Source organism: Pseudopodoces humilis, chromosome 2 (assembly GCF_049639895.1).
Source record: "Pseudopodoces humilis isolate 2021_Gansu_Grassland_sample_001 chromosome 2, ASM4963989v1, whole genome shotgun sequence".
Classification (NCBI taxonomy): Eukaryota; Metazoa; Chordata; class Aves; order Passeriformes; family Paridae; genus Pseudopodoces; species Pseudopodoces humilis.
The window spans coordinates 108,879,343-108,906,742 of record NC_142201.1 but is presented as its reverse complement, the minus strand read 5'-3'; the positions used below and the strand labels follow the sequence as shown (position 1 = coordinate 108,906,742).

Genomic DNA, 27,400 nt, shown 5'->3' with positions numbered 1-27,400 from the left:
GCAGAGCGGGCGGGCGGGGCCCGGTGCCGTCCCCGCCCCGCGGCGCTGCCGCCGCCGCCGCCGCGGCCGCCGGGGCGCTCCGCTCAGCCCCGCCGCGCTATAAGTGCGGGCGCGGGGCGCGGCGGCCGCCGAAGATGCGCCGGCAGCCGGGGCTGAGCGGCGCCTGGCCGCGGCCGCCCCGCGCCGGGGAGCGGGAGCAGCGGCTGAAGGAGGGAGAAGAGGAAGGGGGAGACGGCGGTGGCGCGGGGCGGCCGCGGCCATGAGCTGCTCGGACGTGGCCATGCAGCAGCCCGCCCCGGCGGCGTGCGGGGCGCCCCGCTATGCGGCCGCGCCCGGCTGCGCGCAGGTGAGCCGCGGGGAGGGCAGGGCGAGGGGCCGCGCTGCGGAGGGCTGGGAGGTGCGGGGGCTTTTTGGGGAGCCTCCCCGCCTCGGCGGGAGCATGGCGCATCGCTGGGTGCCCTGGGCGGAGACCTCCGCCCCGGCCAGCCAGCGATGCGCTCCGCAGCCCCCGGCCTGATTTGGAGATGCGGGGAGCTGCGGAGGGTGCCCCGGAGCAACGGAGCCTGGTAAGCGCCTTTCTGACAAGAAGAAATTATTTTTTTCCCCCAGATTCTTGCATCTGGCGGAATGTTGGCTCGCTCAGCTGGCGCGGGGCAGGAGGAAAAAGTTATTTCCTTGCTGCTGTCCCCCTTCTGTCGGCCGTGCTCGCTGGCTCGCCCCGCTCGCCCCGAGCCTGCGGTCCGCGGGAGCGCACACGGGCGGAACGGGACCCGCGCCGCTCACCCCGGCGCTCCTGCAAGATCGTCTGCGGCGAGTTTCCAGCTGAATTTGGTGATTAGATATATTTTTTTTCCCTCCTTTTTTTTATTTTTTTATTTATTTTTTTTTTTTTTTTTAAGTGAATCAGGAAATTCTTATCGGGCTGACAGCATTTTTAGACTATGCAGTGCGTGGGTGAAGTGGGACTAATATTGACTTGGCCCTAATGTAGTCATCTGAGAATACATTTTTTGGTTGTTGCTGCATTCCATAAGGTTTTATCATTATTATCCATGAAGATTGTTTTCTCCGTACATGGGAAGTGACCCCTAGTATCAACTTGCTTGGGAGACACGAGTATGGGCTAAAACATTAAAATTCCTATCGTGTACTGCTGATTTTTTCCTTTATTGAGACAGAGAGCTCGTTTACAGTAACGATATCCCAGTGAACTTGTCCAGGTTGCTCATGTTGTTCACTCTGAACGCGAGCTCTGGAAAACTTGTGATTTCTGTCTCTTGCAGAGTGCCTTTGCTGTTACTTCTTTGCTAATCTGGGTCAGATCTAGCAGAAGCTTCTGTCTGTGCAGTAATTTTACTTGTGAAGTTTGCATTTGGATATCTGGGTTTCCAGTTCATAGCCTGTGTGATCTGGGGGGAAAATTAATAAATAATCACTAACAGCCTGATTCTCTGACCGAGAGACCTAGAAGTAGAAAACTGCAATTGAAACTCTGCTGAGCTTTCTGACATTTAACTCTGGAAGTGGTTGTCTGTATTTTTCTTCCAGATCTGTAGAACACTTAGTACGGGAGAAATCTATTAAATGACTGTGTCACGTGCAAGTGCTTTTTATTTTTAAGCATAAGTATAAAATTTCTTCCTCATCCAAAAGCAGGGCCATATATAAAATGTTCTAGGGGTGCCCTAATGAGCACTGAAGTTTCTTTAAAGTTTATTTTAAGGAAACTGATTTCTCTTGGCTTATGGTGTTTAACAAGTAAAGGTAGAAAAGCAAGGCAAGAAACGTAGATAGCTCTGATGAGCCAATACAGCTCTTGAGTCTTGGCTGGCACGGTATATCACATTCCCACCTAAAAGCTTTCTAAACATGGCTATTCTACATGTTATTGACAGTTTAATTTAATTTAGTTAATCCTGGTTGCCCTGGTTTTCCTAACACACTTGGAGCTGGAGGGTCTTCACAAGCTGTTTGGATGCCAGACTGAAAAGCCGAACTGTTGTTGCTGAAGAAAGTGTTGCACCCTCTACTTCTAACAGCTGCTAACTTTAGAGTGGTTTATGTATTTTCTCTGAATGCAATGTTTTCTAAATTAAAAAAAAAAAAAGTAAATATAGAATGAACTCGTCATGCATCAAGATTTATTGTTTGGGTAACGAGCGACATTTTGCAAGTGTCTGTTCCTTCAGAATTGTCCTGTCAGAGATGCTTAATCAAGTGGTAGAGAATGTAACAAAAAAAAATGAAGAATCTGTTGCCAGGTTTTTGGTTCTTACACATGTGTTCAACATGTAAAACTCTCCTGCACTCTTTGTGAGGATGATGACCATTTTAAAGAATGTTCCTCTTTGCTGGAATTAAAGCTGTGGTTTAAAAATAACAGTGAGGGAAGATGAATTAGTGGGATATCTTAAAAATAAGTCTCTGCATTGGACATGATAAAATGGAGCTCACCCTTAAAATATCTGTGGACTCCACCAAGGCATTTTTCAGTGGTATTGTACTATGCTGGTGTCTTTCAGTTTGTTTTCTGAGACAGAAAGCTCTTCCACGCTGTGCTGCTGCTGGTTTTCCTGCTCTTCTCAGGGCAAGGAGACACAGGCGTGTTACTCTTAACTAAAGCCTGTGTATCTCCACAGGTATTTGTAGCAAACCCATCTCAAGTGTTTAATTGGTTATGCCAGCTTTGGAAATCAGTTCTGTGTGCTTTAAAGAGCCAAGCAGCTCTTTAATTGTGGAGCTGCCATCGCAGGCTCAAGTTCTGGACCCTGGGATCTCTCTGCAGAGCCAAACGTGTCGCGTTTCTGTGGGTCAGGGGCAGTTCAAATGGTTGTCTCCTTTTTTTTCTTCTTTTAATGGGAAGTTTCAGACTGCTTTTAAATGATGGACTAGTGTGCACCTGGGTTGTGCAGAAGTGTTGTAGCTTTAGGGGGTGGTCCATCGTGCCTTTTTAAAGTTTCCCCACACTAAAGTTATTCCCGTATTTCTGTGTCCGTATTTTTTTCCTCCTTTAAAATCAGCACGGAGTTGATTTTTGCCATGCACAGAAAGGCAGAGTTTCTGGAAACGTAGCTTTCACTCGTCCTTAGCCAGGAAAGGACTTGCTGGCAAGTTAATTTAGATGAGATTTTATTTTTTCTTTTTTTTTTTTAAAGCTCTAAATGGACTGGAGCCTGAATTCCTCTTGAATGTTAATGGGAGTGGAGGCTTAGCACCTTAGATCTTTGAGATTGCTCAAGTCCAGGGTGCTTGCTGGAGGGAAGCAAGCGAAACATGGGTATATACATGCTCGTATGGTGCCAGAAAGAGCTGATGAAAATGGGGTGTGGCCCTAATTTTACGGATAAATCGGGATTACCATACTCCATTGCAAGAAGACGGAGCGAGTGTGTGCCAGTGTCAGGATACAAATGTGTTTGAGTCGGTGGGGAGCTGTGCAGGCGTGAGGGTAAAACCCTGCAGACTGGCAAAATGAAAATGCTCTTTGCTGTCCACTTTGCTGAGGGGCTGTGCAGCTGTAGTAGCGAGCTTTGGCTTTCCTAGGGGTTGGGTGAGGAATGGGTGTAAGGGAATTCGGAGCGGCTTTGGAAACGCGTAAGTTACTGGAGCAGAATCCCGTTGTTTTCCCGGCACGCGGGGACGGCTTGTCGTGTCACGTCAGCCTGGGCACAGCAAGCTTGCAGGGCTGGGGCTCAGGTAGGACTCACCCTGGCTCACTGACACACCAGCTAAAGGCCTTAGGAATGGGAAGTTACAGTAAATGGTAGTTTTGGAATTTCTCCATGGTATGTAGAGGCAAGCCAACGTCTAAGCCAACACCGTCCTTGCTAAATCAAGTCTTGCGTAAGGCGTTGTGATATGCTCAAGTCAGACTTTCTGCTGGCAGTGCTGTAGACTGACTTTGTCCAGATAAGGCCTTGTCTTCGTTAGCAATTTAGGTCACTAACTCGGCTCTTCCTTCCAAACTGACAGATTTGCAGACAAGGACAGGTCACATTTGATGCTGTGTCAGCTGGCTGTGGCTAAACCCCAGTTCACATACTGTAACTTGTTTTTTCGGTGAAATTCTGTGCATCATGTGCCCCCAGCTTTTGAGGATGGGCTTATTATTACTGCTTATGCTGCATGGAAGTCAGCAGTGTCTGACGGCAGGTAACAGCAGAGCGTGGCTTCACATTCAATTTTTGCAGTTCACATTCTTTCTCAAGGCTCTTCCTTTGCTGTTTGCTCTGCTAACTTCTCTGGAAGCTATATAACTCATCTCCTCTCAGATTTACAGGATGTAAAACCTGTGTCATGTCTTGCCCTGAGTGTGAGGTTTTGTTGGTTGATTTTTTTTGGTTCAATCACACAAGACATCGCTGGTTTAAGAAGTTTGGCTCACTTTACTCTGTCGTTCTGACTGGACCAAATTCTGTTTGTTCTTTCTCTAGCTACATAAAATTTAAGGGTACATTTCTGTTTACATGTACAGCCAAAGGTGTGTAAATTCATTATTTTTTCCACCACGTCCCTCCATCAGCAGAGCATAGCAACACTTCCAGGCTCTACCTCTACAAATCCAGTGGCTCAGCTGAAAACAAGCTCTCACCTTGCTCATTTGTGTGGGTAGAAGTTACTGTTTCATGTTTTCAGGGCAGTGCCATAAATGCATCTTTCAGGCCCAGCACTGAGTGCCCTGATTGCTTGGAATTGTCTTCTTCCTTGAATACTTTCTGTGTTATCAATAGGAGCCTGCTTGGCAGACAGCGCCACAAATGGAGGACTGTCTGAGGATTTGCCTCGAGTTTGTTGCTGGAATTCCTTCTCAGAAGCTTATGTCAAATGACAGCCTTTTTCTCAGGATAGGGTCATATAGTGTTTCCTCAGCGTAGTTATTCTTTATTTTTGGTTCCTGTTCTTTTTCTAATGGAAAATCTGTAACAGGTGGCCACAGGCACACCAGAATTTCTTGCTTGGGAGCATAAAGGACCATATGCTATATGGTGGCATGTATGGAGATAATAAATTGTAGGAAAAGGCAACCAGTTTATATGAAAAGTAAGAGCTGGCCTGAATTTTTGATTCAAACTTGGCTAAAGTAAAACCTTTTCTGTTATCAAAGTATGGTTTGTTTTTTTTTCTTTGTTTTGGTGTGGGGTTTTTTTTGTTTATTTTTTTGTTTTGTTTTTGCTGTTGTTGTTTTGCTGGCTACTAACTGGTTTCTGCTGGCAGTGAATTTTTTTTCGATTTGCGAAGAGGAATGCTCTGACATTTTTACCAGACACTCTGGGTGAGACCCAGGACCCTTGAAGTCAGTTGGACTTTTGCCACAGGCTTTAATGTGGCCAACGTTTCACTGCATGAGAACAGTTTTGCCTGGTTCTGGGTAGGGTATGTCAGAAAACAGCAGGAATCTTCAAGGTGAGGGTTTTGTGCGAGATTTTGGACTAAATGTTTTCTTGGTGTAAAAGTGCTCAGGAAGACAGGATAATGATTGTTTAGAATAAACTTTATTCTTTATATTCCCATATCAGCAGTGATACGGTGTTGATCTTCAGTTTCCTTTTGTTGTATGATTTGAAGGGTTTAAATTTTCTTTGGAATTACCTGTTTGTGAATGTATGAAGTAAAAATAATATAATATTGGTTGAAGCTGAATTCAGTCTGGGCTGTACAGCTCTACTCACCCAGAGATTGTACCATTTCAGCCATGAACTAGGGTCTGTTATATAAAGGATATAGACACTGAATTTCCCTGTTTTCTACTTAAATTCTGTATTCTGTGTCTTGGCCAAGATAAGATTTTGGGTGTTTGCTCTGTTTTTCAGAAGCTGCTTAATATCAGTCTTTAGTGTAAGGAAGGGAAATCTGTATTTAATGAATATATTAAATGAATATATTAAAATATATTTAATGAATATATTCAAGTACTGAACACTGACAAGAGATAACACCGTGTTTGGTCAGAACATACTCTTTACAAAGTAATTACAGATGCAGTTGGCTGTTTAAATATGTACTAGAACTGTTCAAACGAAAAAGTACAAGTGAAACTGGACTAGCTGAGATTAGTTGCCATAAACCTACCCAGTGTTTGTGGGGGTTTTTTGGTATTGTTCCCTCACACCCTATGATTGTGGGACAAATTCATTTAGCAGCTGATGATCTTGCATAGTTTTCCACTCATGCAACTGCAGTCAAAAATACTGCGAGAAGATTACTGTTAAGGTCAGAACAAAAATTAGGGAATTTATGTGCAAACAGGGTATTTTAGGTGAGTTGGGAGAAAAAACCCTCACCTTATCAAAGGATGTATATGCATTGCATACAAGGAAAACTTGAGTCACTTTCTCTCACTGTAGTGTCTGATTTAAAGAGTTTTGTAATTGCAGGCTGATAATATCTTCCTGAAATGCAGATTAATTAGATCTGTGTCTGATTACGGGCTTGCTGTTTTGAAAAACCTTTTAATTTAGAATTCTTATCCTTTGCAAATAACTCACTGCAAACCACAACTTTGTACTGTAAATAACTTCAATCCACACACAGGGCCTTGTTCTTGTCCATCAGTCCTATTATCTGGGTTTTTTACATTTAAAAAAAAGGTCAGATTTGGTGTTTTTGAAAGGAGCAAATGCTCAGAGCATCTTGTAATGACTGCCCGTGGACTGGAGGGGAGGGAAGAGAGTTGAAATGGAAAAAGAATTAGATTCCTAAGCTGTGGAAGGGGGAACATTCCTGCGCAGAGAAGCGACTCTGGAGATAAGTTTTAATTTCCTGAGCTCCAGTCCCTGTATAGGAACATTGAAAGACTTCCTTCCTGATCACCAAGTCAAGCCAGGGGCTGTATTAGCGCTGTGTGTCTGTCTGTAATTGCGTGCTCGTGTCTGCATTTGCATAACTGCAGCATCACTGCAAGCACCTGCAGGGATGGGAGGCAGCTTTTACCCTGTGCTGCCTCTGTTCAAGGTGTGTAATAGACCTATTTAGATTTCTCTAGAGGATCTCTTTCGTACTTGGTCTCTAGTTAAAAAACAAAGCCCAACCAAAACCAAAAATGAGAAAAGCACCCTCCCCAGCCACTTGCCCTGCGACTGTTTCTGTCTTTCTGAAGTCTCAGGGGTCTGTGATTACTCAGGCAAAACCATGAAGCTCACACTGAGTGATGTCCTAGTAAGCATTTATTAGTATTTTTATTTACTAGTATTTTTAGTAGCAAATATTAGGAGAACTTCCCTGAAACGTTTGCTTGTTTACAGAAGGCACTAAGCACTTCCAAAAAAAGTGCAGGTTACCCCAAATTCCGCATTTTGCAAAAATATCTTTACAGCCTCAGACTGTTTCATTTTAGCAATTCTAGTTTCTAGTAAAACTGCTTTATTTTGCCATTTCTGTATTTTTGTTTATTTATTTTTATTAGTGAATCCCAGCAGTTCTCCCATAAGTCTAAGCAATATTGTGCTAAACTGAGCCACGGTATAACTTGCTTTGTGCAGCACAGATTTACTGGAATTCCAGGCCTTTGCCTGGATATCCCCAACTGAAACAAAATTATATACGTCCCTCACTGCATTTTGTGCAACAGCATCTGAATTAATGGTATCACTGAGCTGTTTTACATTTATCAGCTTACCCACTGGAATGTCAGATACGTTGCTTAAGTTGCTGTGAGCCTTATGTGGAATAGGTTTTAATTCCACTTGTCAATAGCTCTTTCTTGCAGTTATTTTTTTAAAATAACCATTCATAATTAAGACTTCGCTCTGGAGCATTTTATACTGCAGTGAGAGAATTTGTATCGGATTGTGTGAATTTAGAAAGCACCGAATTTAAATGTATTGATGGTACACAAGGTCAGAAAACGACTTTTGATTATTTTAAAATCGTACAAGCATACTTATTGTAAAAATGAAACTTTATAGACTGTGTAGTTGTTTAACTTTTTCTATAGAACTACTTTGGAAAAAGGGTAAAAAAAGCCATAAACTTAAAGAGATTCTGATGGCGCTAGAGTGTTGCCAAGCTAACCATTAAAGATAAGTCAAACTGTAATTCTGTAGGAATGCTTCTGCATATGGACTGTAGTTGTTTTTGGGTTCCTGAAAGTGCTTGTGTGTAAAGTCAGCTGTAGAAATGGCTGGCTAGCTAAAAGCTAGGATTCCTGCAGCTTGACTGTTGTGGGGAGAGGGTTTTTTTTTTTTTTCTGTGAAAACAGTTGTAAAGTGGAACATCTGAAAAATATGTTCCATGCAAAATGGATCTTCACACACATTTATTTTGACATTTAGGTTTGATTTGAGAGAGAGAGAGAGAAGATTCTGAAATAGCCATTCACAGATGGCTTGTGAGGGTTTTACTTTTTTGTATGCTTCTCTGTGTTTTTGGTTTGGGGTGGATTTTTCTGCATGTGTTTGTGGACTTGTCAATCCCCCTCTTCCCCCAGATCACATGTTTAATTTTTTGTGACTTAAATTTTTTTACCTTTTTTTCCAAAAGCTGGTGTTAAAAAAAAAAAAATGGAAAAGGAAAAGAAACCCTTCCCACCACAACCTCAAAACAGCAACAAACCACCCCAAACCAACCAAAAAACTAAGCTCTCAAACCCCTGACCAAGTCCCGGTCATGACCCCAAGGTACAACTTCTGTGATAAATATTCTGTTGTCAGTGAGTGAAAACTTACGCATTTTGTGGAGTTGCATAATAGAGTAGAAAATTTTTCAGGAAGCAGGAAACTCTCCCACCTTCACAGCTTCAGCAGTAAGTGTGGGGAATCCAGAGGGCCCTGAAAGCTCAGTTGGAGGAGTGTGCCTGGAGAAACCTGGTGCTTGCCCAGCTGGATATGTGAAGTGCAGATGCTGTGTATCTGGCCACCCTTCCACAGAGCTGGGCTTGACCTCTGTAGCCTTTATTGATGGAATATTCTCTCCAGGTGGGAGTCAGGAGGGAGCTGTTAGCTGTCTGCTTTCTTTTGAAAGTATTGAGTGAAAGCTGGTGCTGATAAATTGTGGTTGTGAAACATGCCTGAGAAGCGGGTCCATCTGTGTGAGAGGAATGGAGACTCTTAAGTGGGCACTGGAATTCTCTTCTTTGTGAAATGCCAGTGTGAGGTATCCTGGAAGTCCAAATTTAATTACAAAGTGAATATTACATTATTCAGTGCAGTCAGTTATTTTTTTTGTTAAGGAAACCATATGTTGAGCTTCCACTGAGTGCTATCACTGATACATCTCTTGTTTGTTTTGTTTCTAATCCCAGAAGAAGTTAGCTGTGTACAACAAGATGCAGGAGTCTCTGGAAGTGACCCTTCCCAGCAAGCAGGAGGAGGATGAGAAAGACCAGCCTGCCGAGATGGAGTACCTGAACTCTCGCTGTGTCCTGTTCACTTACTTCCAGGGAGACATTGGTTCAGTGGTGGATGAACACTTCTCGAGAGCTTTGAGCCAAGCCAGTAGCTTCAATTCAGAGACTGCCCTTTCCAAGAGCAAGGCAGGGCTGAATCCTCTGTGGAGAGGTAAGAGGGGGCAGGAGCTCGCTCTCCGTGGCGTGGCTGACTCAGGCTGCATTGCAGTAACACACATTGCATTGCAGCTGAAATTCCACTTCTCTGTGGAAGTGGAAAAATCCCCCTAGAATCTCCAAGGACTGAGGAGCTTCTTGGGTTGAGTGATCTGAGGTGTTAAAGGGGGAGAGAGCAGCCAAAGGCATGGAAGGAGCAGGGGTCTCCCGCTCCTGCCATATCCTGTCTCTGCCAGGGGCTGGGTGGGAGGGGGCTCAACGTGGCTTCACAAACGTCTGCTGCGAGGTTGGAGGCTTTTTTTTTATTAGCTCCAAGTGTGAAACTTGGCCTGAGAGGCCAGAGCAAAGCTGTTTGGGGTGCTGGCCTTGGACATGAAGGAAACCTATGCAGCCTTTTCAGTGACTTTGCCAGGTGATCAGGATTTGTCCACGGCTGCTTTCCAGGTGGTGAGGAGCCAGCACAGGATGGAATAGGCTGGGGGGCAAGCCCTGGCTCCTGTGGCTGCAGCCATGTGCTGTTTTCCATTGCAGCTTTGCTTGTGGGAGAGGTACAGACGATGTTACGGCTTGCTGAGTGTAAAATGGGCATGACATTGCCCTGCCTCCATGCAGGGAGGAGAAATGTGGTAGGTTCTGCAAGCCATTTCCTCACTCTCCTAACACTTACCCCTTGTTATGCCTATATACCTTTTATGTATTGGTGTGACAAAGAGCAGATCTTGCCAGAGACACTCGGTAGCCCTTACAGACAAGACTTCCAAACTGGAAAAAGTGTGGCAGTAAGTTGCTTTTTCCATTTTGCTGGATGTGGCAGTCTGGGTGTTCTTTAAGATCCCCACAGCTGCATTATTTCTGATCACATCCTTATGTGGACTGGCAGAGGGGTGCAACCTAAGCATGGTGAGCAGTGGCCTTACACTGGGCTGGTGAGAGAGGTGCTGGTGGGATCTGAGCAGGAGCAGTGGTGTTCCCAATCAGCAATGTGGAGGCATTGATGAAAGCCACAGATACTAAAGAGAGACGGGATATTTGAAAAGCAACTGTGAAGAGAAAAATAGCACAAAAAGACTTGCTTTCCAGAAGGATGATGACAAATCCGAGGAAGTTTAAGCAAAGGTCAGCACAAGTGGCTGGGGAGCTAGAGGAATTTATGGCTTGAGCTGGGACCATTAACGTTAATGGGAAGTTTTCTGTTGACTCGACTGAGAGCAGGATTGAACCTATTCTTACTAAAAAGGAGACTGGAGCATTTATAAATGGCCCAGACAGGCTATAAATGTTTTAGCAATGGGATCAAGGCGGTCCCCAGAGAGACCCCATGCCCACAGCAAGCCCTCTTCAGCGAGCTTGGGGATGTTCTGTGGGTGGGGTCGCGTGTCTTCCCTTTGGCCTCAGACATACCCTGTTGTTTTTCCCTGTCCCCCCTCTGTGGTTCCACAGCCATCCCCAGAGGGCTCTGCAGGGGACATGGGTGGCCTGGTGTGAGGGTTCTCCAGCCATGCTGCCTCCTGACCCCGTGTGCCCCGTGTCCTCAGTGCGGAATGGAGGTTGGTGTGCCCTGAACATCTTCTGGGAATAAAGTAAGGAGATCCACCCTGTGCCATCCCTGCACCTGCTGAGGGGGTGTGAAAATCCCTGGGGAGCCTCTGGGAGCTGAGGGCATGTGCTGCTCCAGAGGAGAGAAGCTGACATGAGCTTTATCAGGCCCAAATGGGTTTCTGAGATATTCTGTTTGAATACAATGGGGAAGGACCAACACTGACATCTTGGTCTTGTGGTTTATGCACAGTATCAAAGATGCTTGGTTACAGCACATGAATGTGAGTTTGTATCCCATTACCTAAAGAAGTTAAAGCATGATTAACTTGAAGTTCTTCCATAAATAACCTTGGGTAGTCTGAATTTCTGTGAATTACTTAGTTACTTGGAGATACTTTAGGAAGAAAAAAAGCTTTTTGCAATAGCTGTTTTGAGAGGAACTGGTTTCAGTGTAAAGTGTGTGAGCATGAACTGGCTCCCCAGCTCACTTAATTTTCTCCTTTATCTGAAAGGAGGGATTAGCAATGTTTTTGACTTTTTTTAATCTTTTTTTTTCATTATTTTCTTTCTTCCTTTTTTTTTATAAGGTGTTCTGATGAAAACACAAACTCTGATTTTATCGTTAAGGTGATATTGCAGGTGATTTTTTTAGTTTGTTTTGAGGAAGGAATTTACTTACATATAAAAATTAGAACTTATTGTTCTGATAAAAACCTGTTTTCATAATTTTTATGTTGAAACTACTGTTCAAGTTAGGCTAAAATTATTTTGAAGCTGATTTTTTTTATAAAATACAATTCCCTACAACAGGCTCGAGTAATGTGAATATTCAATTTTAGGGGTAGCTGCCTGAAATATTTTGTGGATGCTAGTGATACCTTGACATTAATATTAGTTTAATGGCATTTTTATCAACATGTTTTTTCCTTGATGAAAGCGTTGGGTTGTTTTTCTAGCTTACTTTTCTTCCCTCTTGCCTTAAGTGAGAGCTGATGTTGTAGTATAGAAAGATCCATGCGTTGTCTCCTTCCCAGCGTGTGCACTTCTGGCGTGTTTTCAGTGTGTGTTATGAACATTTGGGTTGGCCACCATGGCATTTGCACCAGCCACAACTCCGTGGTCTCTGGGAAGTTGCCTTGTCCCTGCCTCCCTGTACTTAGGGTAGGAAGTTGTGGTAACTGTAGCATCTTTATTGGCAGACAGTTTTTGTTAAATGCCTCCTGAAAGGCCATGGGAGCACAGAGGTATTTTTTTTTTTAATCATTATTATTATTTTTATTTTTTTTTCTTTCCCAAGGGCAGTGTAGAAGTGGCTGTTTCTCCCTGTTCCACAGAGGCCAGATATCCCTGAGTGCTCGGGGTGGGTGGAATTTTCCTGCATGTTTGTATAATCTGGATGGAACCTGCGTGTCCAGTGACAGGACTGACCTTTCCAGCGAGGGTGGTGTCACGGGCTGGCCCCTGACAGTGTCAGGCAGCAGCGATGGCTTTGTGAAACCTGCACAGGTTTGAAAAACGGAGATGGCCAAAGGTTTTCCATGGCCTAGACCTCCTGCATGACTGGCAAAGCCAAGCTGTTATGCAATCTGGGATGAATTCAGGCTGGCAGATCCAGTGGTTTAAAGTGCTCTCTCCTGTTACTGAAGCTGTCCTGCGGATACTTTGTGGTTTTTCTGTGCCTTTTTGAAGTGCAGCGCTTTGGATTTAGGGCTTTTCCGTGCAGATAACAGCCAGATAGTTTTCAAAAACTCAATTACAGAGGTTAATTTTCCAGAATACTGGCAGAGCATTGTCAAGCTGTGCTCCTCTGTTAAGTAGTGTGAAAAACAACAGACTGGACATGAAGTTTGGCTGTTTTTTTTTTTCGTGTCAGCCCTGCTGCCAACAGCACAATCCATACATGTTCTCCACCTCAGTGTAATCCCTTATTACAAGGAATGGTTTACAAACAAGGAATAATACCAATTTTGGAGGAGTGCTGAGGCTTCTGTAATATGCTTGAAGCTCTCTCCAGTCTTCAAGCATGAATTGCAAGAGAAATCCATTGCTAAGAACTACCCAACCTTTTGAAGAAAAACCATGTTGGGATGCATTTGCCAGATAAGTTTGCAGCCTCTGAAGCATTTTGGCACAAAGCATCCACAACGTTTGTCCATGGTATGTTTGCAAAGTTTGCTTCCAATATCAGAAGTTAATCAGACTCAATAAGCTGCCTAAATCAAAGCCAATTGATGTATGGAAAAATTTCTGTGATTTTAATGCATTTTAAAACAGAGACACGAGTGTGACGCAGTCAGAAAATACTTTCGAGTTTTTTGCTTCCAAAATATTTTTGTATAAGCAAAGTTCAGAGGCAGGAGTGTTTGAAGAATGTGTTCATTCTCAATGGTGTCTTCACCCAAGTCTCATTCCAGCTGCTTATTAAACAAAGCAAAACAAAAGGTGATTTAAAGAAAAAAAAGCACTTTTACAAAAGTTATGAGGAACAGAGGATTCCTGGCCTCATCAAATATTAAACTTCCCTGGCTTTATTTCTCCATAGGCTATTTTTATGACTGTTCTTTCATCAGAGGTGAAGTTCTGTATTTTTATGTTTCCATCTTTGACCAAAAAAAATGCTGTTGGAGCTGAGACATATTGCATGAAGCAGTACTTTCTAGCATGAGCTGGCAAGAGGTTTGTGAGAATGGAGAAGCCAAGACTTTGCTACACATCAAAAACACTAACTGCTCCTTCAAAAGAGGAATTTTTAGAATGTGATTTCATAATGTAGAGGTATTGGAATCCATTTAAATATGAGCTGAGCCCTAGCTGAAAGAAGCAGCTTTTAGTTCTGACAAAAACCTTGCTGAGCTACATAGATGGTTCTTGCTTGTATGATCCTGTTGGGAGAGGGCATCATAATTTATTCTATAAAGGACTTGCATAAGCTGTGTTAGATACAACCTTTATCCCATCAAAGCATGCAAAATCAGGGATTCTTCTAGCCAAATGTTTCCTGTTCTGCAGTGTGAGCTGGTTCTCTTTCCTCAGAAGCATTTGCAACCTTTCTGACTGATGTGCTGTAGTCTGGGCAGGAGTTAGCCTCTCCTCACAATTTTTGTACCAAGATCCTGAGAGGGCTCTGACTCTACAGCCTGAAGAAGAAAAATCTTCTTGGGGTGGGGGGAAATCCAATGTATATAAAATCCTGATGGGAGGGAATGAAGATCGGGGAGCCAGGCTCCCTTCAGCAATGCTTGCTCACAGAGCAGGAGGCAATAGGCAGAGAGATTAGAAAACAGGAAATTCCATCTGAATACAAGAAAACTTTTTGTTTTGTTGAGTTTTTTAGGTCGGTTGTTGTTTTGGGGGACTTTTTTGGAGAGGCTGTGGAGTCTGGAACTCACTTAAAATCTGACTGGACATGGTCCTGGACATCTGCTCCAGGTGACCCCTCTGGAGCAGGGAAATTGGAGTAGACAATCCTCCTACCTCAAATGTGCTGTGATTCTGTACTTACTGAGGAAGCTTGAGTTCAGCGTTACAAACTTCAGAGAGTGGCAAATCGTCGCGGGGTCTTTGTCACGAAACGCGTGGTTCAGCTTCGCTCACACTTCACTTCTTTCCTCCCCACCAGAAAGCTCAGCAATTTCAAGCCAAAGGAGCGGATTCCCAACCTCGTTTTGGACCAGCTCTTACCAGCCTCCTCCTCCTCCTCCCTGCTTGAGCGGAGTGCACCCCGATTTTCCCGTGACCGCACCAGGCACCTTCCCGGCAGCAGACGCCAGCGGCTGGCCGGGACACGGCCTCCACCAGAGCGCCGGCCCGGCCGCCCCCGCCGCCTCCGAGCCCTGGCACTACCCCTTAGCGTCTCAGGTGAGCCCCTCGTACGCACACATGCACGAGGTGTACGTGCACCACCCCCATGTGCACCCCCAGCACCCCGGGCAGCCCCGGGACCCCCGCTACGGCTCGCTGCTGGTGCCCTCGCTGCGTGCGGCCCGGATCCCCGGCCCGCAGCAAGGCGGCAAGGCCGACCCCGCCGCGGGCAGCGGCGCTACCTCAGCCTGGGCCGGAGCCTTCCACGGAACGGTGGACATCGTGCCGACTTTTGGCTTTGATACAGGTGAGATGCTTTCATTTGGGGTGTTTTGGAAGTTTTTTTTGGGCTTTTTTTAATTTTTTGGGGGTTTTGGGGTTTTTTTTTGGTGTGTTTTTGGTTTTTTTGTTTGTTTTTTTTAGGTTTTGGGGTTTTTTTTAATTCTTTGGGTGAATCTTTGGGTGTTTTTTGGGAGGCTATCTTTGATTTTTTGTGTTTTTTGTGGTGTGTTTTTGGGTTTTTTCTGTTTGTTGTTTTGGGGTTTTTGTGGGTTTTGTTTTTTTGTTGTTTTTTGGGTTTTGGGGTTTTTTTTGTGATCTTTTTGTTTTGTTTTTCTTTGGGTTCTTTTGTTGTTCTGGGGTTTTTAGATTTTTTGGGGGTTTTTTTGGAGGTCTTTGGGTTTTCTTTGGGTTTCTTTGGTGTTTTTTTTTATTTTGGGGGGTTTTTTGAGGATTTTTTTGGGGTTTTTTTTTGAGGTTTTTTAGGGTTTTTTGTTGTTTTACTATTTTTTGTTTGTTTGTTTGGGGTTTTTGTTTGTTTGTTTGTTTTCTGTGACTTGTTTGAGCAGAGATGTGAGCTCCTTGCAGCGTCCAAATGGGGGAATCCCTCCTGTAATTGCTGTCAGGGCAGCTCTCCCTGCCTTCTGCTGAGAGACCTTTATCTGCCTTGGTCCCATCAAGACAGATGAGTTGTGACATGGTCTGTGTTGTTTCTTTTTAAGTCTTGTGGGAAAATATTAATTATGCTTCCATGGGGAAGTTTTCAGCTTGTTCAGCTCGTTCATATGTGCATCCACCAATAAACAGCTCCAATAAACTAATAACTTGGAGTACATGAGGACTGCATCTTGAGGTGGAACAGCTCAGCATTTCCTTCCTGTGTAGCATCCAGATATCACATGGAGAATAGAGGTGCTGATTGAGCTGTGCTTGCCATCAAACTAAACATCTTTCTGTAGGGTTTAGGCAGAGGTGTGTGGATTAAATCCACTTCACTGCAGGGTCTGAACTGCAGACCATGAACTCCATCTGTCTGTGAGCTTTGAGTGGCAGTCTCTTGTGTCAGTATCAGAAGCAGTCTGGCAGCCCTCAGTTCCCAGTGCATCCATCCTGGAGCTCATAGGCCCCACTGAGGGGCTCCTTTTTCAGTCTGATATTTATCTCACCAGCAGCAATCCTTGCAGATTAGTACTTCGTAAAGACAGTGTGTTACCTGATTAAGGAAACATTGGGTTTGTATCTTTGTTCCCTTTTTCTTAAGGTATCTATTTTTCTCCCTTTTTGGTAGCTCTCTCTGACTGGTTCAATGTGTGGAAGCACTTCTTTGCCTTCATAAGTGAGCAGGGGAACAAAGAGTGGGTGGGGGAAGAAAGGCTGTTTCTTAAAGATGAAATACTATGAACCTATTAGAAAGCTCTGTCTGTTCCCCTTAAAGCAACTGGGAACCAGTAATCTCTAAATACTATGCCACTTGCTGTCTTGATGTCAATAAAACTAAGAGAAAGCTTATCAGGATTCTTAACACTGGACAATTTATATATATAAATAACACTTCCAGCTAAACCAGCAATACAAGAATAATTATATTTTACACTTCTGGGTACAAAATGATAAACTGACTGGGATATTGAGATTTTCCTGTGTGACAAGCTGCATTAGGGGAGTGAGCTGCCTTGTCTGAGGCAGGAGCAGACTGTGACTGCCCCTGGTGTAAGGGACAAGCCCTCCTGGACCCAGCCCTAGCAGTCCACCTGCAGGGCCTTGTATTTGGGTAACCTTTTGGGGATGGAACAAGAACTGTGTGAGGAATTGTTAGTCAGGAGAAACCACTGCCTGGCTCAGGTACAAGTCCAGCCTAGACTGTGAGTTGTTTTTCTCTTTAAGAGCAAGTACTTCAAAAAAGGACTGGGTGATAGCACTGCCCTAGAGAACAAACACAGCTTTGGCTTGGTGCTGCCTGCTCCTTATGAAAATCCCTGTGGAGGGGTACAGTTGGGTGCTAATTTTGTCAGGATCCTTGCATGTTTTCGGTTGCTCAGTGTGGGAGGCAGTGGAAAAGATCTGAACTGTTAACTTCTGACCCATGCTTGATTTGTGTGGGTTTTAGTCTAAGAGTTCCTGTGGGGAAGAAGAAAGAGGGGAAATGTGTGACTGGTTTGAAGAAACAGAGAATCTCAGCAGACCAGTGTCTCTCTAGTTTGAGGCTATTCAAAAGGGTCACATACTGAAACACAACAGCAGAGCCCTGTTAGGCAGCCCCAGTTTTCGAAACAAGGGTGCAGGCAATGAAGCACAGCAGGAGCACAGAAACCTGTGACATTACAATTATTTTTTCTCTTCCCCTGCACACTCATCTCACATGTGCTTTCCAAGGTGGGAAGGGCAGGGAAGGCTGAGCTCCCTGTTAGCCTTGCTGCAGCTTGTGCAGTTGAGACAGATGCTTTGGTTACAGGCACTCCAGGCCTGGAGAGAAGAGGGAGCTGAGTTGCCTCAGGGTTTTGTGTGCACATCCCAGGGAAGGTTTGGGGAGAGGAGGGGGCTGCTCAAGTACCACGTGGAGTCACATCCAGGACTTGCTTCATGTGCAGTCCCAGGGAAAGCAGGTTATACTGGACAAATCTCCACATCACACAGCATTTCATTACATTTAACTCTAGTGTCAAACTGCTATCTCAGCAGAGAGGCTACAAACTCAAGGGCCTGGAAAACTGAGCTGGCTTTTAGTGACATAAAATGCTTTCTCCAGAGTAGGGTAAGGCCATAGTGGCAAGAATGTCAGTTCTGGAAGTGTTTGCTCATATATCCCTGGAGAAAATAACCTGTGGAGCTGTCAATATATCAGATTCCATGAAATTCAGGTGTTTTTTATGTTAAAAGAGTTCATTTGGTCTATACCTGGACACTGCCTTTTGGAATCCTTGACTTACAAACTGATTCCCCCTTTTCTTACCATGGGTCACGTTTCTTGTGCTACTGTCACATGGAATTATAGGAACATTAGCAAAATTCCTCACGCTGAATTATGTGGAATGGCGGTGTTGGGATCAGGGCAGGCTGGCTGTAATCTTACCCTCTTCCAGCTACATTGTTGAATCCCTGCCATGCCAAGCCAAATAATCCATCTCAGGAATGGATGATGCTGAATCACTTCACAGGTTGGGAGGAGGTTCCCACTGCATGCACGGTGCTGTTTGGGAATTTGTGTTTCTCGGAGTGTGGGACCTCAGCACCGTGCCCTTCGCAGAGCTGACAAACTATTGATCTCTCTTGCACATCTGTTTGGATTTACATGGTCCTGTTCTAGGGGATGAAGAAGGATTTAGCTACCTGATTGCCATTAAATGTGGCTTAATCCTCACGTTGTAGACTGCAAATTAACCCTTTTAGATGCTTCTGTATCGGTACAAGTGGGATTAGATAAAATGCTGGTCTGCATCAAGAGCTGTTTAAAGCTGCTAGGTTTTGTCTGCTGGTGTGTAGTGTCCTTCCAAAAGCTACAATGCTTAATAGAGGAGTACATTTCATGTCAACCATTGATACAAACACATTGGAATAAGCACAGATTGTTTGGATTTAGGCCTCAGTTCCTTGCCCTGCTGGTGCCAAGCAAAGCAAGGTCAGGCTGTCCCCAGCGTGGCCTGCAGCTCAGCTGTAATCCAGTGTCAGCACTGCTTACACTGAGGATGCACAAGCCACATCCAGCGCTTAAAATCATGGGTTGGGAAGGCAAATTTGTGTCTTGCAGTGTTGCTGGTGGTTATAGCCATCAGTGCTTTCCTTGGGAGCAGGGAGGGAGGTGCCCTGCACACCAGGCCCTTCAGGTGAGCAGTGGGATCCAGCTGTGCTGGCAGCCCCTGGGGAGGAGAGCAGAGCAGCTTGCCTTGCTGCAGGAAGATCTCCTGTCCTGCTGACAGACAGATGTGCTGGAGGAGGCTTCCTGCAGCCCCAGCACACTAAAAGCAAAGCAGGACTTTGGCATAAGTTACAGCTGTAAATCTGTTAAAACTGAGGTGCACATTCTTTATCCTGAGGTGAATAGCTTCAAATTTAGGGTTAACCAACCAAGAATTAACCAACATCCTTCAGTCCTGGTTTACTGTGGAAAATCCCCTTTTGGAAATGCCTGTGTGTCAGTGTGATACATTGAGTTTGGAGCTTGAGGGGCCAATCTGATCCTTTCTGTATGTTTGTTCACACACACCCCACAAATTTGCCACAAAAACCCCCCCACAGAATGTTTGTGTGGCACTGAGCTCTAATGCTGGTGTCCTAAGGAAGGGGAATTTTGCTGGAGTGGCAGTGCTGGGTCATACAGTGCAAGTGAGGATTTCCTTGCTAAAAGGAAAGTACTGCAGCACTTGCACTGCACGTGGAAGCTCTGGATGAGTAGCACGCCTTGGATTCTGTATTAGGACTGCAGATGACCTTGCCTTGAAGGAGACGGGAATATAATGAGGAAAAGGCATGGAAAATGTTCCATGTTCAGTTCTGTAAATAGGACAACTTTGGTTTTTTGGATTGTTTTCTCTTGCTGATTAGAGTCCGTAGTTGTACCTTAAACCTCCTTGTTACAATTATTTGTGTCTTGCAAAAGACACCTGCCTAGGAAGGTGCCTGTTCTGCTAGTTATTCCCTGCTGTCAGGTGGAAGAGCTCTTAAACATGTGTGTGTGTGTCATATTTTTTAAGCTGCCAGGAGCAATATAACCTGTTTCTCTTCTTACAGGTTTCCATTGCTTCTGGTGTCCTTTAGTGCTCTGCTGGTGAACTTAAATGACTCCTTTATGCTTTGAAAGGCTTCTGCTGTCTGACTCCCCTTTTTTTTTTTTTTTTGGGGTCATCCTTTTTTAAAAAAATTGCAAGCAGCAGAGGAAAAATAGCCCCAAATTGTCATCACTAACTTTGAGGGAGCTTTGAAGGGATCTCACAGCAGTTCATTAAGACTGACTGTGTATGATGCTGTCAGGGAAACAAATAGCTCTTAAGCAACAAGGAGACATCTTCATTGAATAAAGAGCCTCTGAATGTGTTTTTGTAGGCATGCTCTAGCTGAGGGATATCCTAGTTTTTCCAGCCTGAAGAAACAGGTAGAAGTGCATGTGAAATGGAGCAGAAAGCACTAAACAAGGTTTGCTACACCACACCCATGGGCTCTGCTTTCCCTGTCTCTTCACTGCTGGACACATAAGTGTTTGCACCCTGCTTGGGAATTCTCACATGGACAGAGCCATATGCTCTCATCTTTTATGTGAGTGCTAATTGCTTTGCAGCTCAGCTCTGAAATGCTGATCATCATTAAATATTTAACTGTTCATAACCTTAAAGCAAGGAGATAGTTGTCAGATCTGAATCCTCTATGCCTGTTAGGCTTTTTGAAAACTTACGGGTCTTTCTTCATATTCACTGCGTGATTGGATTTGGAAATGAGATCCATGCCTAGCACTTGGATCTCTCAATTTTCACAGGTTGAACATCAAATGAACACAGAGCTCTGGTGGTTACACCATCACTGAGGTCTGGAGTTGCACCTATTTATGTTAGTGGTGAAATTAACTCTGAATTCTTAACAAGTCAGGTGCCTTGGTAGATTGTATAGCAGGAATGATGATTTATAGTGGGAAATGTACCTTCATTTCATGAAATGTGATTTACTTGCCTCAAAACTTCAAAGGACACGTTTTTAAATCATTGAGACTTGAGTGCCTTACTAGCTCTGAAAATACGTGCCTGCATCTCTGTCCTTTACTTTCCCTGTAAATGAGCAAGAAATATCTTCTTTGGGAAATTTAATTTGCCCTTCTATTGTCTGGATTTGAGGTTTATGCCCCGTTAGGTGTGAATCTAGAGATTGGATCCCTCTGAAGCGGAGAAATCCCAGATTAAAACACAGGTTCCAAGTCTGTAATGTTAAAGCCACAACATCGCACCACATTTATTAGATAGTCCTCACTTTTTTACAAAGGAAAATATTAGAGGAACTCACAACAAATGCAAGCTGAAAACCATTAATTTTTCCCATGTGGAAGCACTAGTCGTTCTTGGCTGAAAATCTTGCTCTCTGTAGGTGAAATCGTTTGGGGTCTTTTGCCTGCTCCAGGAACGTTTTCCCTCTCTCCTCTGCGAGGTGAAATGCCACAGAAACTGTGAAATCCTGAGGTGTCCCAGGCATGTTCTAGAGGAGATGGTGTCTGTGGCTGGACCCTGCCTGGAAATACTGCTTGCTGTATACTGGGTGATTGATGCAGAGTTTATGGAGGGTTTTTTCACTCCATGTCATGCTCCACATTAGCTCAAACCAAGGAAGCACATCCAGGAACTTTATCACCATTTCTGAAACACTTGAGCCAGAATCAAACTTCAATATGGTTTAATTTTACCCCTCATAAACCAAAAAGTTTGGAGCAGTAGCTAACAAGCCCTTTAAACTGTTAAATTGTGGTGGTTTTTTTTTTTTTTTGTCTTTTTTTAAATATTTATTTATTTATTCAATCAAAACTTGTTTATCTTTACTTCTGTTGCTTGTGGAGGGGGAAGAAAAAAACATCAAATTTATTAACTCAACAAATGTTTATTAATACTAATTATTTTCCTCTTCTCTTCTGAAATGTAGGTCTACAGCATCAGGACAAGAGCAAGGAAACTGCTTGGTTCTGAGGTGCAGAGAAATTAAGAACAGCTAGAGCTGGAGTTGGCAGAGCAGGGTGGGTGACACAGAAGTGGTTGACTCCTTCTGCATGGAGCAAAGGACACACATGAAGATGAAGAGCCAACTATTCTGGTTTTGCTATCGAGCCTTTTATTTGTAAGGCCATTTATGGGTCCCAGAGTGTTGGAAACAAAACCAGAAACCTAACTTTTCTTTCTTTCCTCATCTGAGCCTGCTGCAGCTGGGCAACCTAACTCCTTTCTGCTCCTTTAACAGTGTTTCGTTTTGTTCAGCTTGATATTTTTATGAACAGTCTCAATAGTCAGGAAAAAAAGACTCTCCCTTGACTACAGTGCGCCTTCTTTCAGGAATACAGTATTTTGTAGCTCTTTGTGCATCTATTTTTGTAGAAATACAGAAAGTTTGGGTAAGGATCGATGGGCTATTTTAGGATGACATATTTTTTTAAAAAAAATTGTAAAATTGTTAAGTTCTGTTTAAAGAACTTGCTCTCAGAGAAGCACTGGCAAAAATGTATAAAATGCTATTTTTAGATGTCTGTGATGTATTTGTGCATTTTGGGTTTTTTGTTTGTTACCTCAAATGTCTATCTTTCCTTTCTTTTTAAAGAGCTAAACTCCTTTGTTTCCACATTACTAGATTCTGATGTTTTTTGTCCTTTTGTTCTAGCTTAAGCAAGTGTAATTCGCACCTGAAGTTTCAGCCAAATATTTTTTCCTGGTGTTAGGTTGTAGTAAAAGTGGTCTTGTTTTTCTTGCTTCTGAAGGTGGCTTTGTGCTGTGCTGATTGTCAGAAGCTCGCAAACACCTTTAGCATAGAGCAAAGCTTGAGGTTACAGCAACTGCAAACACCTTTAGCATAGAGCAAAGCTTGAGGTTACAGCAACTGCAAACACCTTTAGCATAGAGCAAAGCTTGAGGTTACAGCAACTGCGTTCCCAGCCCATCCTTTCTTTCAAAATGGACCAAACAGTCTTAAATCAGACACGAATATGGGCCTCATCTATGATCCACTGAAGCTGCTGAACACAGTTCCCTGTGGGTTATGTTGCAGGCCCTCATAAATATCAGTATGATCCTACAGGCAGGACTTTCAGCTAAGCCATTTCAAGGTGGTAACTTACAACATCAAAATTCAGGGAAAATAAAAACAAACATCCAGGTTTATGTAAAAAGGTGTGTCTCGTGGAAACAAAAGGTTTTCCCCCAGCCTGCTGTGTGTGCTGAGCAGCTCAAGGAAAGCACTACACTTGTCTCCAGGATGTGTTTGCCTGGCCGGGGCTGTGCCGCGGGACCGCAGCTGCGTTCCCTGAGCAGCTGTAGGTGCTGAGCCTGCCCGCCGGGGCCTGGCTGGGGAAAGGCAGCCTGGCCACGTGGAACCACAGCCCTCTGCTTGGGAAACCCCCCTGGCCTGGGCCTTGGCTCTGACTTGTGTAATACAGGCTTTGGTTGGAGCCAAGGTGAGCGTGGACAAATCCTGGGTAAGGGCCGTGGGGTCACCGTGGGCTGGAGCTGGGTCAGTCTCCGTGCCCGGCCCCTGGGGACTCCAGCCAGTGTCAGCATGAGCTTAGATGGGACTGAGGGGAGCCCAGGATCAGGGCTGCTGGGTCCTGGCTATTACTTGGAGATGTTGCCTTTCTGCTCTGTGCACCCAGGGTCCCTCTGTAATATTTTCCAAGGCTCTCACAAAGCATTATATTTCTGTCACCACTGCTCTCAGACATCCCTGTTTGAAAGACACACCGTCTGAGTAGAAAAAGCAAGATATAAACACATGGCTGAGATAAGAAAGAGTTCAATTTTAAGGCACTGAGCATTGTAAATGTAGTTTGGTCAGGTGGAGACCACATGGATCTGTGTGTGAAAGGGGCGGGGGGGTGTTGGGAAGTGCATGCCACTCCGAGGTTCCCTGCACTGCTGCTTCCCTCCAGGCTTTTTGAACTTGATCCTGTGAGGTGTTGAGCATTCTTCCTTGTCAAGGGAGAGGGCTTGACATGCTGGCACTGGAGGCATTAGGATTATATCACAGTTTGGCAAGACCCTTAAGTCTCTACCTTGCTGATTTGAAGTTTGAGACAGCGTATGAATGCTGAATGGACTATGCTTAAATATTGCTTTAAAGTAGTAAGGTTGTAGTCTCTGTGTTGGGATGATGAATTAAATGTGGTGGGGTTTTTTTCCTCATCTTTGTAGTCCATCAGTATTTCTTTCTCTCAATAAATTACGCTCTCATGACAGTTCTCTATATTATTGCTGCTCTGGTGGAGCTAGCTCCTCAATTTGTCAATAAATTCATAATGCAGTAATAAAACTGTATGGGAGGGAATGGAGTACCAGCTGCCACAGTTCACTTTCTTACCAGGACAGTACAGTTCAAGAAATATCTCAAGAAAAAGAATTCTGACTTAGGAATATTGACAGTATTAGAAAATACTGTGAGGAAAAAAAAAATCTAAGTGTTTGTTTTTTATTTTTTTGTTGTTGTTTATTTGTGGGGTTTATTTTGTTTGGTTTTTTTTCCCTGGACATGGCAAAGGTAGAAATGAAAGAGACAGTGTCTCCTCTTTGAACTTCAGGGATGGAGAGTTTGGGTGGCAGGGGTAGCAAAAGAATTTTGGGCAGCATTTCTTTTTGAGGTGTGTTTGACTTCCTGAAATAGTTTAAAGGCTAGCAAGAGCAGTCTGCTCACTGCCTTCCCCTTCACAAGCTCATACTATGAGGGAACCTCCTCTGGTTCCCTATAGATGTCAAAGGAAAAGCAGGACAGGAACGAAACAGGCCCACAGTTTGCACTGGAATTTCTTTCTGGATTGTATCACTGAGTTGTTGGTTAGTGGGGATGAAGAAGTGGGGAAGCTGTTGGCTCTTCCACGTCCAGGACTACTGTTCTGCACCCAGTTTCCGCTGCTGAACCTGGGACTGAGCTGGCAGAACCTCTGCAAACTCTGGGTGACAAGTGCCAATAAAAACCTGCTGTTCTCTGTAGCCATTGATGCTCAAGTCCCTCAACTTTGAAAGCGAAATAAATTCTTCTTCCCCCCTCAGTCACTAATTATCCCTTGTGCTAACGAGTGAGAAAGGAAAAGCCTAAGTGCATAGCAGTAGCCCTACTTCTGTGTTCTACAACTTGAGGGATGGAAAAGGGGAAAAAACAACCCCACCCTTCCCTGTGACAAACTTTTAAGTTAAATTCAGCAGATTTCCTTCTCTCCCCCTTTCCCATACACGCACACTTACACACACGCACAGAAGTGCTTATGAGAAGCAGATGCTGCCACGGTTTTGCTCTTGGAAGAGGAGGGGAGCCTGCAGTGGTGGGGAATCGATGGCAGCGAGAAGGAGCAGAAAGGTTGAGACTGCTTGTGTTTCTGCAGATAGGGGAAAAAAAAGGCCCTTGAAATCAGGTCACAGATAAGTTGTGTGTCTTAATGCGTTATTGAAGTAGTTGTTTCATTCTTTTTATGTGTGGTGTGTTCTGATGCTGTCCCAAGAAAGTGGATGATTCATTTTGAGAGGGCTTATAAAACATGTTGTACTCGGTCACTGTTTCTGGGAGAACATAGGGAAATGATTGTTTTATTTCAAGAAACTCAAAATACTGACCTCCTTAAAGTTGTCCAGGATTTTATTTTATTCTTGTTACTGTTGAGAAATCTTCAATCAATTTTTATGTCTTCATTTGAAGACTGGAAGAGTTCAAGTTGTCTACCAGTTTTTGAGAGGCAGATGCCAGTTTTTTCCAATGGCCCATTTCCATCCCAACAAGAAGATGGAATAGTGCAGCCGCTGACTGCCCTGGAGATTGGATTTCCGGAATTTCTGGAGTGATGAATAATTGGCAGTAGTAAAATGGACTCTGTTCTGATTCCTTCCCTCACCAAACACACAAGTTCAGGTGGTCCTCAGTGAATGGCATTTTGTCTCAATCACCCACACTTCCATCAAAAGACTTCTGAGAACAGATCTGTCATCACAGCGTTCAGAGAGGGAGGGGAATGTCACATTTCCCCAACCTGCCCTTAGGATTTCCTTGCCTCACCCAGCCTTTCTGCTTCCAGGCTGTTACACATGTCTTGCTGTCCCACTCCCACAGTTCTTCAATGTGTATGGATATATTTCTCTACAAATGTATTTATACACATTCACATGTAGCTGTGCCTGGTGCCCTCTGTTCCACTCTCGTGCCTCAAATGCATGTCCTTTGGAAATGAAGTGAATGACTTCATCAAATCTCATCTGAGATGGAAAATGTAGGCATTTTATTGCATTCTCTGTTAACTCAGGAGTGGCTTTTTTTTTCCTACTTGTTAAAAGAAATGAACACAACAAAAACACATGAAAAAACCCCTTTCAAATCACCTGATTTGTATCTGTAAAGATGATCATGAAATCAGCGGTTATGTAGAGAGGTGCAATATATTGCCTTTCAGCAGACAAGCCTATAATATGGTTAATTAATTTCAGGTACAAGCTTTTGCTCCATATCAATGGGCCAGCAACACATATATTTCCTTATAAACAACTTAGAAATATATATATTTTTCAAGTGGAATTCTTGGTTTTTGTATGTCAGCCTTTGAGCTTCTAAAGGGTATTTGGATGATAAGTATTGTTTGTGTGTGGGTTTTTAAAGAAAGATGATGCATGTTGTTTGGAACTAAAATCTCATGTAAAGCGGGAAAGTATTTAAAAATAAATACTGCTTTTACATATTAGCCCTATGGGCACAATCTGAGAGTTGTGGTGCAGGAAGATGCCCCTGTAAAAAGTAAGGTTCAAAATGCAGGAGAGGCAGGAGTGGCCCTGGAAAGGTTGAGCTGGTGGGACTGAGAGCAGAGATGATCCTCTCCAGAACTGTATGTACATGGTTGGGCAGCCACTGCTCAACACACTGAATTTAGGCTGTGTTAGCAGGTTTATATTTATGGGGTGAACTGGTTGCTATGGGGAGCTGTAGATGTCCTTGGAAAGCCGTGTTTTAGCTGCCCTTGGTCTGCTCAGTGCCCCTGACCCTCTCCCAGTTCTTGCTCTGCAGTCTCCATGCCACCACAGTGGGACCCCTGGAAGCTGGGCTGGAGTTCCCTGGGAAAATGCACCACTTTTATGTTTTCAGCTCCCAATAAAGAAAGTTTAGGGATGGGGAGGGGGTCATTAAAAACACTCCAATTATTTCATGCACCTGCTCAAAGGCTTGAGCCTCCAACATAAATCAGCTTTGTGGCCTTGGAAACCTTCAGTGGCATTGGGATGGTTGGGACCAACCTTGAATTGCAGTCCAGTGGGGGCTGGTCCAGCCTTGATCCTGGTGAGCTGAGGCTCAGGTATTTGGTACCTATAGACAACCAGTGTTTATAGGAGTTTGAGGTTTACAGTAATGGAGTGAAATATCTGCAGAACTGTGCTGCACTTTCCCTGCTCGCTCTTTGTAGCTGTTGCTTAAAACCATCAGTCAAATCAGGGTCTCTCTCTTCCCCCCACCTGTTTTCCCACCTTGCTTCCCTCAAAACTCCATTGAAATGTTTGCCCCTCTGATCAAAACTGATGGGGGTTTGGGGGTGGGGGCTTTGTATAAAGAAAAGTGTCACTGTTTATTACTGAATAAATAATTTAATGTGAA

General features: G+C 44.1%; 1 protein-coding gene across 8 annotated transcripts; it reads left to right on the top strand.

Annotated features, from left to right (window-relative positions):
* The first annotated feature begins 230 nt into the window (after positions 1–230).
* VGLL3 (vestigial like family member 3) lies at positions 231–27,400 on the top strand. 8 transcript variants are annotated; one of them, XR_015771924.1, is made up of 6 exons: positions 232–346; positions 610–831; positions 9,239–9,494; positions 14,658–15,146; positions 21,728–22,659; positions 22,704–27,400. XR_015771924.1 is itself a non-coding variant. In XM_088051733.1 (5 exons), exons 1-5 carry the CDS (start codon positions 260–262, stop codon positions 21,769–21,771), a joined length of 960 nt encoding a protein of 319 aa, XP_087907859.1. In that variant the 5' UTR covers positions 232–259; the 3' UTR covers positions 21,772–27,400. The 8 variants fall into 8 exon arrangements, 7 of the variants coding, with proteins under 7 accessions (XP_005524178.1, XP_087907859.1, XP_087907858.1 ...); XM_088051733.1 differs by having other exon boundaries at positions 9,377–9,494; positions 21,728–27,400; XM_088051732.1 differs by having other exon boundaries at positions 9,242–9,494; positions 21,728–27,400.